General features: G+C 46.4%; 1 protein-coding gene across 1 annotated transcript in view; it reads right to left on the bottom strand.

Annotated features, from left to right (window-relative positions):
* Positions 1 to 12,859: 12,859 nt before the first annotated feature.
* Positions 12,860 to 15,000, bottom strand: part of LOC145499533 (uncharacterized) — a 4,426-nt gene continuing 2,285 nt past the window's right edge. Inside the window, exon 1 of the mRNA XM_081479051.1 lies at positions 12,860 to 15,000. This exon is cut by the window's right edge and continues 2,285 nt beyond it. Coding sequence (XP_081335177.1) covers positions 12,860 to 14,110 — 1,251 coding nt within the window. The 5' untranslated portion in view covers positions 14,111 to 15,000.

Genomic DNA, 15,000 nt, shown 5'->3' with positions numbered 1-15,000 from the left:
ATGAGCAAAACAGATTTGAAAGAAAATTACCTCTTTCTCTCCTCTGATGGAAACACAACTCCTTGAGCTTGAAAGCTTCCCGTCCAAGTTTTCTGGAGTTTTAACATCAACGCAATGCCACTTCAAGGTTGCAGGACTTTTAATCAGTTGGTATGTTTAAATTGAATTTCAAAAAATTTTATAATGAAAATACTTGTAAATCCTACACTACCTTAGTTGCCTTTGTGGCTGCCTGTCCAACATCTTGCAACACCAACTTTGCCGGGAAGTCCGTGTCCGCGCAGAACTTTCCTGCACTTTTCATGTTGGCTGAAGAAATGTCTACGAAGACTGTGGGAGATTGCAGACAATTCATGATTGAGGGAATGTATATTTTGTTCTGGATAATATATCAGATCGAGCTTTTAAGCAACAGTGAATAAATAACCTCAACAAATAATATGACTGTTTCTAATACCAGTAAGTGGTTTGAACTGCTTGAATTGCTGACAGGTTTTCCCGTAGCACAAAGGAGTCGAGATTCCAAGTGAGCGAACGAGTCGCCCCGATGAACACGACCACACTCAATTTCAAACAAAATAGCAGCATGAAATTCTCGTATGGTGGGCCAGGTGAACTGTGTCATAAGGTATATTAAAACCACGAAATGATTGAGACATCTAGTTCGCTCATCAGGAGGAAGGGTTTTTAACTGCAAAATAGAGGCGTACCCAGTAGCGAATTCGGCAAGGGTTAGCTCGTCGTAATTACGATCTTTGGACACATGTGCAAGACTGAGGTAGCTATGAGGCCATAAATGCAGAACAATCACTCGACTAGTAAGTTTTGCAGTCTTTCCTGACAGCAATTTCTTACCTCGGGTGTGTTTCTTGTTGGTGGACGCGACACCCTCATCTTCCGAGTTGCTCGAAGAGAGCCCAAGCTGATCGATTTCAGTGGAAACCATCTCAGTCAAAACCAGGTCAGCACGGAGTTGATTAATGGTCACAGAGGGCTCCCAAGCCACCGCACATCCAGTTGGAACAGTGGAAACTGCGTTGACACGAGCAGTTTGACTCTGTAAATGAGCGTTCCGCTTACGCAGCGCATGAAGCTCGGCCTTCAATTTTGTCACCTCTGCATGAAGTTCTAATTCATTGTTCTCTGCCTTAGCCTGAACAACAGCTGCGGTTAACTCGGTGATCTCGTCTTGTGAACCATTTGGTCCTTTGTTCTGAGCGAGAGGTGTAGAAGACTGACCAGAAGGATTTCCAGTACTGGTACCAGGTGGTGCCGTTTTTTGCGGAAAGTCGAAACTGTCATGAAATTCTTCATTCTCATCCAACTTGTCAGCAGCATTCATAGCCGCATAATCATGAGAAGGAAGCAATCGTAAATTATACTGAGTCATGATAACTAAGAGATGAAAAGACGATTTATGTGAAATACATAATACTGAATGAAATAAATGGCATGTGAACCGAACATGAACAAAGTGAAAATGAGCCACTGAAGCCCCTGAAATACGAGATCTACATCATGTGACCCACTCTGTTAAACTCGGGAAATTAACTATTTTGAGTTCCCCAAAATAAAACAATGAAGCTGCTACACACCTTAAATCTTGAGTGCCAAGTGGCTGTTAAAGACTTCTGTGCTGCCCTTCAGACCCTAAGAGATGATGTTAACTCTCTCCCAGTAAGATCCTTAAGACTTTTTAAATATTTTTGAATAGAGCTTTATTTTTATGGCCAGTATTGTTCTGTATGCTATATATTTCATGAATGTGGCTGATTTTATTGATGATTTTAACGTGTGGTGATAACATTAAAGATACTAAAAAAATTATCTCCCAGAGTATACATGGGTTATTCTATAATCAGTGGCTGACCTCAAGATTTTGTAATAAGAATTCTTTTTGAATTAATCTATATAAATTAGCTAGTAATTTCAATATATTGTAAAATCATCATGGATGTCTAATAGCATGTACCAAATTTTTAAACAGAACCTTTTTTCTTAACTTAAGGTTCTTATTAGTCATAACATTAAAGTATCCACTTACTTTTAATGAAACATGAATGTGATGTTAATTTTTCAAAGACATGATTTTTCATTTATTTAATATATATTCTTATATTGCTTGGTTGGTTTTAAGAACCAAAGAAAGCTATATCCAGTGGCCATAGACAGTCTGGAAGAATTAAGGTTTGTACTTAGCAATTTGCTTTCCTTCATACTATCTTTACAATAAAAGCTACGTGACCAAGCAAAATAGTTGTCCATGAGTTGATTAGTCCTAATTATAGCAGAGACTTCAATGTGCATGCTCAAGTTGCCAGTGGCATATAAATGTATTCTTCCATCATTTACAATTAATGGAGGTATCAGGTTGTCTTGAACCCCAGAATGGAACCATCAGTAATATAGAATTTTCCATCTAGAGTACATAATGGTGTATATATTATTTTTTTTAGAATATATCGCCATAAACTGGGCACTCTGAACTTTACAACAAGTGCAGCTAGTAGCCATGTTGATGCTATTGATTGCCCTGCTTGTACCAAGGTACAGTATGTACAGTAGTACCCAGGAAAAGTCTAGATACCACACTGATTTGCAAATGATCTGTCATTAGTAGATGCATGTAGAAAGAAGGCACAAATTTATTAAAGTGGAGTAGCAAAATTTGATTTCTTTGCAAATATATCTAGGTGGTTTTTGGTGTTTGCAAATTATTATATTTTACCTTGCAACTTAAATTGCAATCGAAGTACAGTCATGTATTAATTTGCAAAGTGTTGTAAACAATGTCAATGGTTATATTGTCCTTTTACTAGGTTATGTTTCCATTTCCTTAGGTATTGAATTAATCCAAACTGTATGATAGATGTTTGTGACTTTTCACTCCAAATATTAATTGTTGTCTGGCTTTTGTATTTAACTTACCTGTCCGATTAAGACTAGACTTTCCTTTTTTACTGCTTATTTGCTCTAATATGTTATAGACTATATTGTTAATTGTTTATTCCTCAGAATCAGGGTACTTCAATTGAATCAATGGATGTACTGTTCATTGGTCGCAAAAAGTCAGCAGGCAGAAGCGTGCGAAATCCTCTCTTTGGAACAGTAGTATTTGATGATGACTCAAAAGTGGAAGAGTTTGTTCAGCAACACCCAACAACTAGGAAAGCAAATGAGGTCTGTAGATACCATCACCTGCAATAAGATATCAAACAATATGAACATAGTTGGCCTTACTTTCTATATTGCTATATAATACATTTGAAAATACTGTGCTTATAAATTTAATGTGATGAGTAAAATGTTATTGTGCATGTGCTCGTATACCTAACACTGTGTCCCTAGAGGCTATAAATGCATATTTAATTGCAAATGCAATTAGCCATAATGTTCTTTTCAGTGTGTTTCATATGTTCACACAAGATGTATGTTGTTTAACCATGCTAGGCATGTAGTGAATTTCTTGCTGGGGATGCACTTCGTTCAAGATCTCAATATTCTCTCAGTGAAACTGCAATATTTGGCAGAGCCTGTCATCATGAGTTTCCTAAAAAATTATCAACATGAAACATGGTGAAAGGTAATGATTGTGGTATTTAAATAAAAATAGCTTTAACTCACCAAGTTGGAGGTCCATTATTTACGTTAAATAGATTTTGTTAATTTTTTTCCTCTTTGTGCTTTACAGGCCAATCGTGAAGCAAACAGGCCCTGAATGAAAGGTGAAAAAGGATTCAAAATTTAACGATTATAGTCAGATAGTTATTGTATCTTGGGATCCACTGTGTGACTGATGGGTTCAGGAAAATCTTTTAAATAGGTCACGCTAATGAAATGCAGAGCACCCTTTAATTACATGTTTTGATCTTTTGGATAGATCCAAGTTATGGTACACATGTTGGTAAATGGAACCTATCGTAGCTCTTTCGATCTACCAATTGCAGGTTGTACATACTGCCTGTCACTAAAAACGTGTTCTTTTGGAAACTTACTATCCTCAGACTTGCCTATCCAGTTTGGATTTTGAACAATCTGCTGGATGAGACAGATGATAAGTCTATTGATGTGTATGTACTTTATGACATTGCATGCCCCCTGGACACTCATATAGAGGTATTTTGAACATGATGTTCTCATATGGAGTATTACATTTATGTTTCTAAATTCACTCACTGATATAATAACCACTCTCTAGGCCCAGGGGAGAGATGACATCTCACAGTGTGTAAAGTTACCCACTCCCATTTTCCACAGCTAGGGCCGCAAAGCAAAATGTCAGGTTAAGTATTTTCAGTTAAAATATAATGTTCTTTCAGGTTGTTTTGTCTGTTTCTTAAGTTGGGTTTTGTTTGGTGTGTATTCTATTCTGCACTTTATCCTGCAACCAAAGTAAACCTTTTGGGTTGATAATTAATAATCTGTGGTACAGTGAACTTAAATAATCAGTAGTATAGTGGGAGGTAAACAAATACCATTTCGCAGAGGGGGCTTTATTTTACCTTATAACAGCCCCCACATTCAAGTCCGGCCCTCACAGGCTCAGGCCGGATGAAGCTGGGGGCTGTGAAATGGTTAAATGCAGCCCCCTCTTTGAAATAGTATTTGTTTACCTCCCACTATACTACTAACAACAGAGGAACCCCCGCGCAGCGCAAAGCCACGCAAGGCGGCCGCGGCTACAGGAAAGAACGGAAAGAACCGGTTTTGACGGGTTTCAACCGCCCCTCGCGGGGGAGTGCTGTATGTTAGAAACGCGCGAGCCCGGGGTGTTATACCACCAGAGCCGGGATGGAACAAGCGCCAAACAAGTGCGGGTGGCTGAAGCGGGGCCGGAAAGAAAGCTGCAGAAAGCGCTGTTACGGGGCGTACTGAGGCCAGCACAACTACCAGCTGAAGAAAGGAATGAAAGAGCCAGAGCCGTGCAGAGGCTGCGGGATCGGTCTTCTATGCGACTACCGACTGTGCAGCCAGTGCGGTGGGGGTGCGCTAAAAACGAGGCTTTACCACAAAAAAGAAAAAGCAAAAAAAGATTTTCAGTTTGTTTTGCTGGAGCTGCAAGAAAGAAACACACCAGTTAGAGAAAGGTGACTGTCATCATATCCCAGGAGCCATGTCTTCCAGCATTCAAAAAAGACTGGAAGAAGAACTCGCAAAAATTGACCCGGCAGTATTGCGTTATTTCGATGAACTTCTTGCAGAAAGCCCGCCAGCGGTAAGAAAGGTTGTCGGGAACGTGCTGGATGAACCGATTTCTCAAGAAACGCAGGCGTGTCTGCAAAAGACGCTTGTTCCGAATTCTTACGAGCCAAGAGCCCCTCCACGCCAAAGAAGGCAAAGAGAAGTGCAAGCGCTTCTGAGGGAGTACGACCCCTTTCCTGCGCGGAGAATTCGAACAGCGACAGATTACCAGAGAGAGATTCTGGATCTGTACGACGATAAAGAGAAAGAGGGGGAAGAAGAGACAACAGGCCGGTGTTTCATAAGATGGCACTTAATCAGGTGTCTGGGGAGAAACCTCACGCCAGTGTTCATGGCGAAGATACGCGAAAGAGTAAGCATGTCATTCTATCTTCGGCACGTTTTCGGGTACCAGTTGTGGAACATTGAGGACAGAATGGTAATCGTGTACTATTCGAACCCCAAGGGCTCACAGTGGTATAACAAACTAGAAGACACAGAAAAATGGCTCAACACCTGGGAAGAAGAGCGTCTTGACAACGAAAGAGTTGAAAGGCCCAACACGAAGTGGGCTTTGGAAGGCTTTTTCAACGTTGATGTGAAAGTTGTGCTCGACAGGCAGCCGTTGGTGGGAACAGGGCCATTGCCTGACTGGCTGCGCAACCTTGCCCATAGCCGGGCGATGATGGCGTTGGACACGTAGAGACAACCTGTGCCTTTGGCGGTGTCTGGCTGTGCACCGAGGGGCGCACACGGACCGTTGCACAAAACAAGCTCGAAGCCTGGCCCAGAGTTTTTGCAAACTCAAAGTCATTCCACCGAACTTCAGAAAAACGTCTCTGGACAAGCTCGACAAGGTGGAAATCCATCTGAACGAGGGCTTGCCCGTTGCATCTTGCTTGGGAATTTGCATCTACAAGCCTGAGCGTTTGGAAGACGGCGAAGTGGTATCGCATCTCAGAAAAAACCCGAACCCCAAACTAAAAAACCTTTTGACGATAGGTGTCTATGAAGAGCACGCTTTCTTGATCAAAGACATCGCGAAGCTAGCAAAAACTTATGCATGCACCCATTGCGGGCAGAGGTTCACAAATTCATGGAATCTGCAACGTCACCACGAAACCTACAGCACGGGAGAAACGGTGATCTGGTGCCCGGGGACAAAAGTGGAAGCGCCCCTGACAACCTTCGAGAAAGTGATGTACCCCCCAAAGGGCTCAGCATCAAAACAAGTGATCCTGTGGCTGGAGCGAGAAGCGAAGCGGAGGGGAAGCCACATCCACCACGCAATGTGCGGGCATGGGGGAGAGAGATGGCTGGAGAGGGACAACGTAAGCGGGAAAATGAAAGCCTCGCCTGTTGACGGCTACAATCCCGAAACAAAGACGGTGTTCCAGTACCACGGATGCCCCAAATGTTATCCAAACTGACAAGAGGTCCTGGCAAGCGGAAAAATGGCAAAACAGCTGTACGAAGACACGGTGAAACGAACGGCCTCACTGCGCAACAGAGGCTACAGAGTAATCGAGGCCTGGAGTTGCGAAGTCAGGTTTCTCAAAGGAGAACTGCTGAGGAAGCAAACGCAAACATACCCGCACGCGATCTTTTACGATTTCTAGGCGTACGGAGATGCGAATCAGCGGAAAGAGCTGACAGGTGCGTTGACGATAGAAAGCGCGCACGTGCCGATCTCAGTGAGCATAGGCGACACGTTGGACAGAGAGCCGACGCACATATGCGAAAAAAACCCAGCGGAGCTGATAAGCAAGTTCATGAAAGAGCTGCAGCGCCGCGAGAAAAACATCGGGGACAGGGTGAGAGAGGAGTTTTTGCCAAAAGACCTGAATTTACTGCCAAAAGACCAGCAGAAAAAATGTACGAATGGTGCAACGAGATCCCTGTGGTGGGCTTCAACTCAGGCGCATACGACTTAAATCTGATAAAAAGCCATTTCGCGAGCGCAGTGGCTGATGAAAACAAAAAGGTGAAAGTGGCGAAGAAGGGGAACAAAACAATGTTCCTGCTGATCAGCAGGGCGTGTTTCCTGGACATCATAAACTATCTGGGCCCGGGCACGAGCTACGAGAAATGGGTGAAAGCATACGGAAGCGAAGCAGCGAAAGCGTGGTTCCCATACGAATGGTTTGATGGGCCGGAAAAGCTTGACTACCCAGGGCTCCCAGAATACGAGGCATGGTATTCGAAGCTGAAAGGTGGATACGTTCTCACGAAGAAGGAGTGGGAGGAGTGTCAGCGGGTGTTCAAAGAAAAGGGGATGCGGACTTTCGCAGACTGGCTGCGTTACTACAACAATCTTGATGTTGCACCGGGCCTCGAGACGCTGGAAAAGATGAAAAGCTTCTACACAGAGAGAGGAATAGACATCCTGAAAGATGCTGTAAGCCTGCCAGGAGTCAGCATGCATTATGTGCTCCGGGGGGCAATAGAGCGCGGAGCAGATCTGTATTGCCCCGGCAGAGAGGAATACGGAATGCTAAAAACGGCAATTGTGGGTGGGCCGAGCCTGGTTTTCACAAGGTACCACGAAGCGCGCGTGACGGGGATAAGGGAGCATCAGTTAGAAGAACCCCGTCTGTGCAAAAAGATTTTGGGCTACGACGTGAATGCTCTCTATCCCTCAACGATGCTGAGAGCAATGCCGTGTGGAAGGGGGAGTGTAAAAAATTACAGCGAAGGCCGCCAAGGAGAAGAGGCCGAAGTTTTGGTGGAACGGCTGAAATATGGAGAGTGGTTCAGTTTCGCGGAAGTGGACATCGAGATTCCGAAAAAGTTGTGGCCAAAGTTCGAAGAGATGTGCCCTTTCTTTCACAACAAAACCGTTCCGGCCGAAGCTGTGCCGGAGCACGTGAAAGAATACTTGGCGAAAACGAGCAGAAAGCGTGGAGATGGAAAAAAGCTTGCGGGGGCACTGTCAGCAGAAAGGATGCTGGTGTACGCGCCACTCCTGCAGTGGTACGTAGACCATGGGGCAGTTGTGAAGAAAGTTTACAGAACAATTGACTACAACCCGGGCAAACCATTCACGTGGTTCATAGAGCAAGTGACTGAGGCTCGCCGGACAGGAGACGTGGACAGAAGCAAGGTGCAGCTGGCAGAAGTGTTCAAACTGCTGGGAAACAGCGCATACGGGAAGTTCATCGAAGCGCTGGAGCGGCAAAGGAACGTGATATACACGAAAGACGAGAAGGTAGTCGACAGAGCGCTGCAGAGTGCGTATTTCGAAGACCTCAACGAGATCGGGGAGGCTTACGAGCTAGAAAGCCGGAAGCCTCGGGTGACAATAAGGCGGCCGTTCCAGATCGGAACCGCTGTCTACCAGCTTGCGAAGCTGCGGATGCTGGAATTTTACTACGACTTTCTCGACAAGTATGTCGACAGAAGAGATTTCGAGCTGATCCAGATGGACACGGACAGCAACTACATGGCGATCTCGGGCGAGAGGCTCGAGGACGTCGTCCGGTCAGAGATGAAGGCAGAATTCGAAGCGGAAAAAAGAAAATGGCTGGCTTGGGACAAGTGGAGCGGCCGGACACCAGGCCTCTTCAAACTTGAGTTTGAGGGCAGCCGGATGATCACGCTCAGCTCGAAGTGCTATTTCGCCGACGAAGGGGAGGTGGGTGAAAAAAAGAAGTTCAGCATGAAGGGGGTGTCGAAAACGCAGAGTGAGCTGACTTGGGGGCAGTTCAAGAAAGCGTTGGAAGGAAGCAGGGACATGGCCACAAACCGAGGTTTCAGGATGCGGGACGGGAAGATGGTCACATACGAGCAGGACAAGCTGGGTCTAAGTGCGTATTACGACAAGCGGTGGGTGCTGCCCGACGGGATACACACCGAACCAATCGAATATCACATCTAGTTCACGTCAGCGGGAGGAAGAGTAGTGTTCGGAGGAACAAGCAGCAACTCTTCGCGCACGAAGCTGCGCTCGGGCCCATCACGCAGATAGTAGAGAACGGGCTGATCGGGTTTGATGAAAGACCTTTCAATGTTGTAAACTTTCAAAGACCAGATTGGATCCGTGGCTCTTTGCAGGCCCCCTTCAAGCTCGCCAGGCTGGTAGAGATAACGAACTTGGACAAGAGAGGGGAGGATTTTTTCGCATTTTCCAACAGGCCTCGTGTAAGGTGTCGACGGCCTTGCGTAAACAGCTTTTTCTTTGATGGCGACGGCGGGTTTCATGCCGATAAGGCTTGTGACTGCGTTGTTCAGAGCCGAAACAACTTCAGGAAGTCTTTTCACCCAGGCAGTGGACCGGGAGAAGCATCTCTTCGGCGTACTGGTGCCCGAACAATGGCTCAGCCAGAGTGCGGTTGAAACATTCGACAATGGCCTGGTCGCGGTGAATGTTAACGTGCCCGCGCCGGATAAAGGTTTGGTGCTTGTCCATCTCTTTGGTGACGGGGCTCATAAATTCGCGCCCGGGGTCAACCTGCAGCATTTCGGGCCATTTGAGAGGCGAGCGCTTCTAAATCTTCTGAAAGGCTAGCGCGACCTCATCAGAATTTTTCGAAGTCAGGGGTTTGGCCTCTTTGAAGCGGCTGGCCACGTCGACAACGGTCAGCACGTATTTGAAAACTTTGCGGCCGCGCGGGAGCTTGTCGTGCGGCAGGAAAAGAAGGTCAGCCTGATGGACCCTGTTGGGCGTGGGAACGTCGAATTTCGGCGAAGGAATCCGCTTTGGCGCAGGGAGGTATATCTGCCAGAGCGCTTCCCTGATCAGCCACTTTTTTGCGGCTTCTTCAGGTACCTTGGCAGCCTCGGCCAATTTTTTGATCGCGGCTATGCCTTTCCAGTAGCCCCCGGGGCTGTAGTAAATCTTTGCGAGTTTCGCGTCCATACGAGGAAGGTGTAAAAAAGTTTAAACGAACCGGAAGGCCGCGTAGCCCAGAGCGAGCGCCCCGGTGCCAACGAACGCGATTTCGCCATTTTTCTGATGCTCGCTCGGCTGATAGAAATCTGAGAACTTCGGCTCCTTGGGGGGCACCATCTGTTCGTCAGGATGCACCTGGCTGTAGAGTTTGAAGGCGTAGTCCGTGTTGGTCATGTTCTGCCTGGCCTGCTCCTTTGTTTGCACGTTGGTCGCGATCCAGTCGAGAAGCTGTGTTCAGTCACGCGTGTATTTGGCGTAAGTGGCTTGATAATCTTCGAGAGCCTTGTTGTGGTGCTTTTTCTCTTCAAGCGCGGCTTTGCCGCCCCCGCCGAGCGCCTTCGCCAGATAATTACCGCCAATAAAAGCTGTGGTGTTCAACACAGCCCCGCCAATCATGATAGCGATGCTCGCCATGGTATACATTATCTGAAGATTTTTTCAAATGCTGGCGGGGAGGATTTTCTGGTCCTCAAGGTACCCTTTTAGCACAATGCTGCCCGCCACGATGACGGTGAACTTGATGTAATTCATAAAGCTGCTGCTGGGATCAGAAGTGAAATTCTCTTTCACAACCTTTTTCGCCGCCCAGCCGATGCCCGCGGCTAATCCAGTGATAGTTGCAGCGTCAACGACGGTCTTGACAAGCTTGTTGTCTGACATGGCGCTCTTGATATAAAGAAAGAGCGAAAGTTTAAAACAAAATTAATCTGTCTTCCCCGCGTCCTTTTCTGCGCACTTGGCACAAAACGCCTCTTCTTCTTCTTCTTCTGCAACTTCGCTGCCAAAGGCTTCTTTCAAAAGCTCTGCGGTAAAGAGAATGGCATCTTTGTTAAAGAGGTACAACACCCTCAAGATAGTACAAAAGGTGAAGAAAGAGACGAGAAACTTGGCAACATCAACTTTGACCATGTTGATATGAATCACGCGCAAACATTTAAATCATTTTTTTTAATCCTCTTGGCCGTGTATCGCGAGCAGGTTTTGGCTTGACACTCGCAGGCTCAGAAGCGGGTAAGGCGTGGGCTTCAGCGTTCTAATTTTGTCTAATGCGGCATTGGCCATAGCCATGAGCTCTTCACGCTTGTAATAGAGCCCGCCCAGGGAAACGCCAATGCCGCCAATACCAATCCATTGGTTGGTGCTGAGGCCAAAAAGGCCGCCGCTCTTTGGGCTTTCACCTTCTGTAGACACGGCTGGCTTAGGGGCCGCTGTGGCGGCTTTCGCTTGCTTTTCTGCGTAATAAGCCTCGGCCGCTTTCTTCTGTTCTTCTCGGGCCAGACGACTTCTTTCGGCAACCATTTTTCCGGCGGCCACACGCTTGGGGTTTTTTACTCTGCGTGGTTGCAGCCTGAGTCGTCGCTTGCCGTGTGGTATCAGCGGCAGGCGCTGCCTTGGTCTCTACCTGAGGCGCAGTGACGGCGGAAGGCGCTGCCTTGGTCTCAGTGACGGCGGCAGGCACGCTCTCGGATTGTTCGGTTGACATTGAAGCGAACCGTATTATAAGCAAATGAAAAAAGTTCAAATGTTAACAATTGTCAGCAAGACCTCCGCATTTGTTGATGAATGGTGACCCTTTATTCTGCAGTTGCTGAGCCGAGTACTTCATCAACGCCCTCAAGCAGATTGCCTTGTTCATCGCGAGAAGGGTGCCTCGGCTCCTTCAACTGTGGACTAAAATCAACATGTTTCGTGGTGATCAGCGCCACGTTGGCCACGGCAAGAAACCGGCCGCACTTCAAAGAAAGGTTGCCGGCCAGATTGGAGAGCTCTTTGTTGAAGATGTAGTCGTTTCTAAGCTCTTCTTGGTAAGCCCCGATGTCTTTGATTTTGACGGCCATTCCGACCACTTTGGTTGCAAGAAAAATGAAGCTGTCGATCAGGCTTTCCGTCGTCTTCGAGCCCACGTACGTCTCGTAGCATTTGGCGAATTTCTCGACCTCCTTGTCGCTCAGGCGCTTCACCTTCTCGTGGGTCAGCTGCACTCCGATAGCCTCTTTGGCTTTGCCTGTGGACACGAGCATGGCCAGCTGCTCGCAAAGAGCAGGAATGTCAGGAGCGGTTGGAACAAGGCCGCCTGCAAGACCACTCGACGGTGTGGGCTCCGTTTCAATAAGGTTCATAACATCTGCTAATGCGTCTTCTGCAGACATTGTGGAAGGTTATATACAGCTCGCATTTTTTTATTCAAATAACTTTACCCCGTACAGGTGGCGAAGCGCGAACACAAGATAAGAGAACTTTCGCTCTTTCAGCTTTGAAATCAATCCTCTGTACTCATCCGGGGAGAGCTCGCCGGCGTAATCGTCAAAGATGGCTTTCATTGTCCTGGCCGAGGGGGTGTAAAAGAGGACGATCGCCGCCACGTTCTCCCAGAAGGAAGCTGTTATTCCGGTCAACTTCTGGGTCAGCACCCACACGCTGATGCCGATATGTCGTGCAGAAAAGGCTAGATTCACCAGCTCGCCTGTGCGCCCTTTCACTTCTTTGGAGGCCACGCAGTTGTCGAGAATTATGAGCGTGTTGGTGCCCTCGGAAAGCCATCTCACAAGCTTCAACCAGCTTTCCACATCGTGCTGCTCACAGACTATCACATCCATTCTCAGATCGTTTTCGCCAAGCCGGTGGTAGGTCCTGTTGTGCGTGAACGTCGGGCAGATGAGCACGATATAGTCGAACTTGCCGCGGAAAGGGCCGTAGAGCTGGTCCACAATGAACCTCGATTTGCCTGAATTGGTCGACCCCACGATGAGAGCGTTGAAGGGTATCTTGCTTGGGTCCATGTTCTATTCAATTCTGTACAGATTCCAGCTGTCTTTCCATAATGTTGAACTGGGAGTCGGAGATGACGAATACGTGGCAGTTCACGTTGCCTGAGCCTTCGGCTTTCCTCTCGATTTCCAGCTGGACCCCGTCTGTACTGTTCACAATGCGCTTGCCACTTCCATGAATGTCTTGGTCCGCCATGGAGCGCATATCAATCAGAAGCCCGAAATTGTCTCCGGTGTAAAACTTTGTCACATCCATGTGCTCGGTTTTATTTTTTTCCTTCATGAAGAAGCGTTGGGCCTCTTCCCACATGTCCTTGCCTTCGACGCTGTTGTTGTAAATCATGTTGGGCAAGCCGTTGATTGTGACGCTGACTTTCGTCAGATCCGGGAAGACGTATTTTTCTGAATCTCTCGTGCCATCAGCATACGGCTCTATGAACAGTAGCAGGAGGGCTTTTAGCGACCTTTGTTGGGCATCGATTTTGATGTTCTTCCTCGTGTCGGTGTCTTTTTTGAAGGTCACCACTTGGGAACGCTTCACGTGGTCATAGGCGAACTCTTTTCCGCTGGAGTAAACGCTATGCGCCTCGTCTGCCAGCGTCTTGCTGTGGATCATCTCGTACTCGAGCTGGATGTTGGTCAGCTTGTATTTCAGCTGGGTTGTATCGGAGCCATTGACCACATGTGCAGCTTCAGCCAGGGTTATTTCGAACGAGAGGTCATTGTAAAGGGCCTGGGGGTAGGAAACGCCGTGGTCGGTTAAGACCTGATGGTCCAGCCTGATCCGGTACTTGCTCCTGTACACCTCGTTCAGCTTTTTTTCAGCTTCGACGCCCGAGGTTTCCTTGTCTCCCGCGCCTGAGCGGATCTTGCATAGTTTCTCACTCTGAATCCCTTCGAGGATCCTGTTGTCTCTTTCTTCCTGCGAAAGGAAAAGGTCATCAAAGATTTTGTAGATGCCATAGCCAACCGTGTCATGCAGGGGAGTGCCTCCAAACTTCACGTGCAGCCTGTCAACAAGCGCTCGCGTGACGTTCTGGACGAGGAAGTTGTTGGCGTGCCCTCCAGAAAGGTCGATCTTAAAGACAAGCGCTAGCAAGCCCGGCACCAGAACCTCGTTCGCGTTCAGCTTGGAAACGCGAACGTACAGAGTATCGCCGGGGTTGGCTTCAGTGCGGGAAAAGGTGATCCGCTTGACCGCGCGCTCGGCCTGCATGGCTTGTAAGGTTTTTTTGCTGTACGTCGCGCGAAGGTTCTCTGGAACTGACATTGTATTAGCCGCCGGCGATAATTTAAATCTCTATCCATGAGACACTGGTGACACTTTTATTGAAAAGGAAGGAAGAAAGAGTCAGTGGCAGATGGCTCTAAAAATCGGTACAAGTGGTAATAATGCTTTCTTATTAGGGGGCAGTCAAGCAACAAATATATTTATATTTAGGTAATAGGGTATTTTGAACATACTCTTAATGGCATTTTTTGTGCAGGTGTTAATTTCCAATTTTTTTTTTTCCATGGGGAGAGGGTAAGCTCCTGTTTTTGAGAGAGATGTAAAAGAGCTATTTTATTTGTAATTTACAAACAAATTACCTTGTGCTTTCTTTTCTCGTGTCAAACCAGAATGCCCTTTGTACATAAGGTAACTTCTCTTCCATAACCTCCTGCACATTAAACTCTGTACATTCTTCATTTGTAAATTACTACAATGTTGTAATATTGAAGTTCTTCTACATTACTGGCATGGACAGCCATCAGGAACTTCTTGAATTCTGTTTCTTGAGTATTCTGTTTGCAACAAAAAATATCACGGATTTTTGTCTACACTACATGTAAACTAAAGTTTTAAATTTATGATTTTGTATTCTAAATAAATTTTTTTCATCTAAATTTACTCTAACTTCAACCGATAATGTTTGAGTTCAGTAAGGGAAGAAGTTAACTACATTTCATATTAAAATGAATGAGTATGATTTAATGTTCAAGTATTTTTATTAAATAAAGCAACAGCACACCCCAACTTGTGTCACAGTTTTGTGAGACAAAAGGGTCTATTGATCGATACTTGAAGTTTACCAGCGCCACCACTATTCAAAGAATGCTCACCAGAAGAAACGCACTCATTCGTATAATACTAAATATTATACAGCGCTCTGCCGTTCT

The sequence above is a fragment of the Orbicella franksi genome, chromosome 10 (genome assembly GCF_964199315.1).
Source record: "Orbicella franksi chromosome 10, jaOrbFran1.1, whole genome shotgun sequence".
Taxonomy (NCBI): Eukaryota; Metazoa; Cnidaria; class Anthozoa; order Scleractinia; family Merulinidae; genus Orbicella; species Orbicella franksi.
This window is presented reverse-complemented; position numbering and strand designations above follow the sequence as displayed.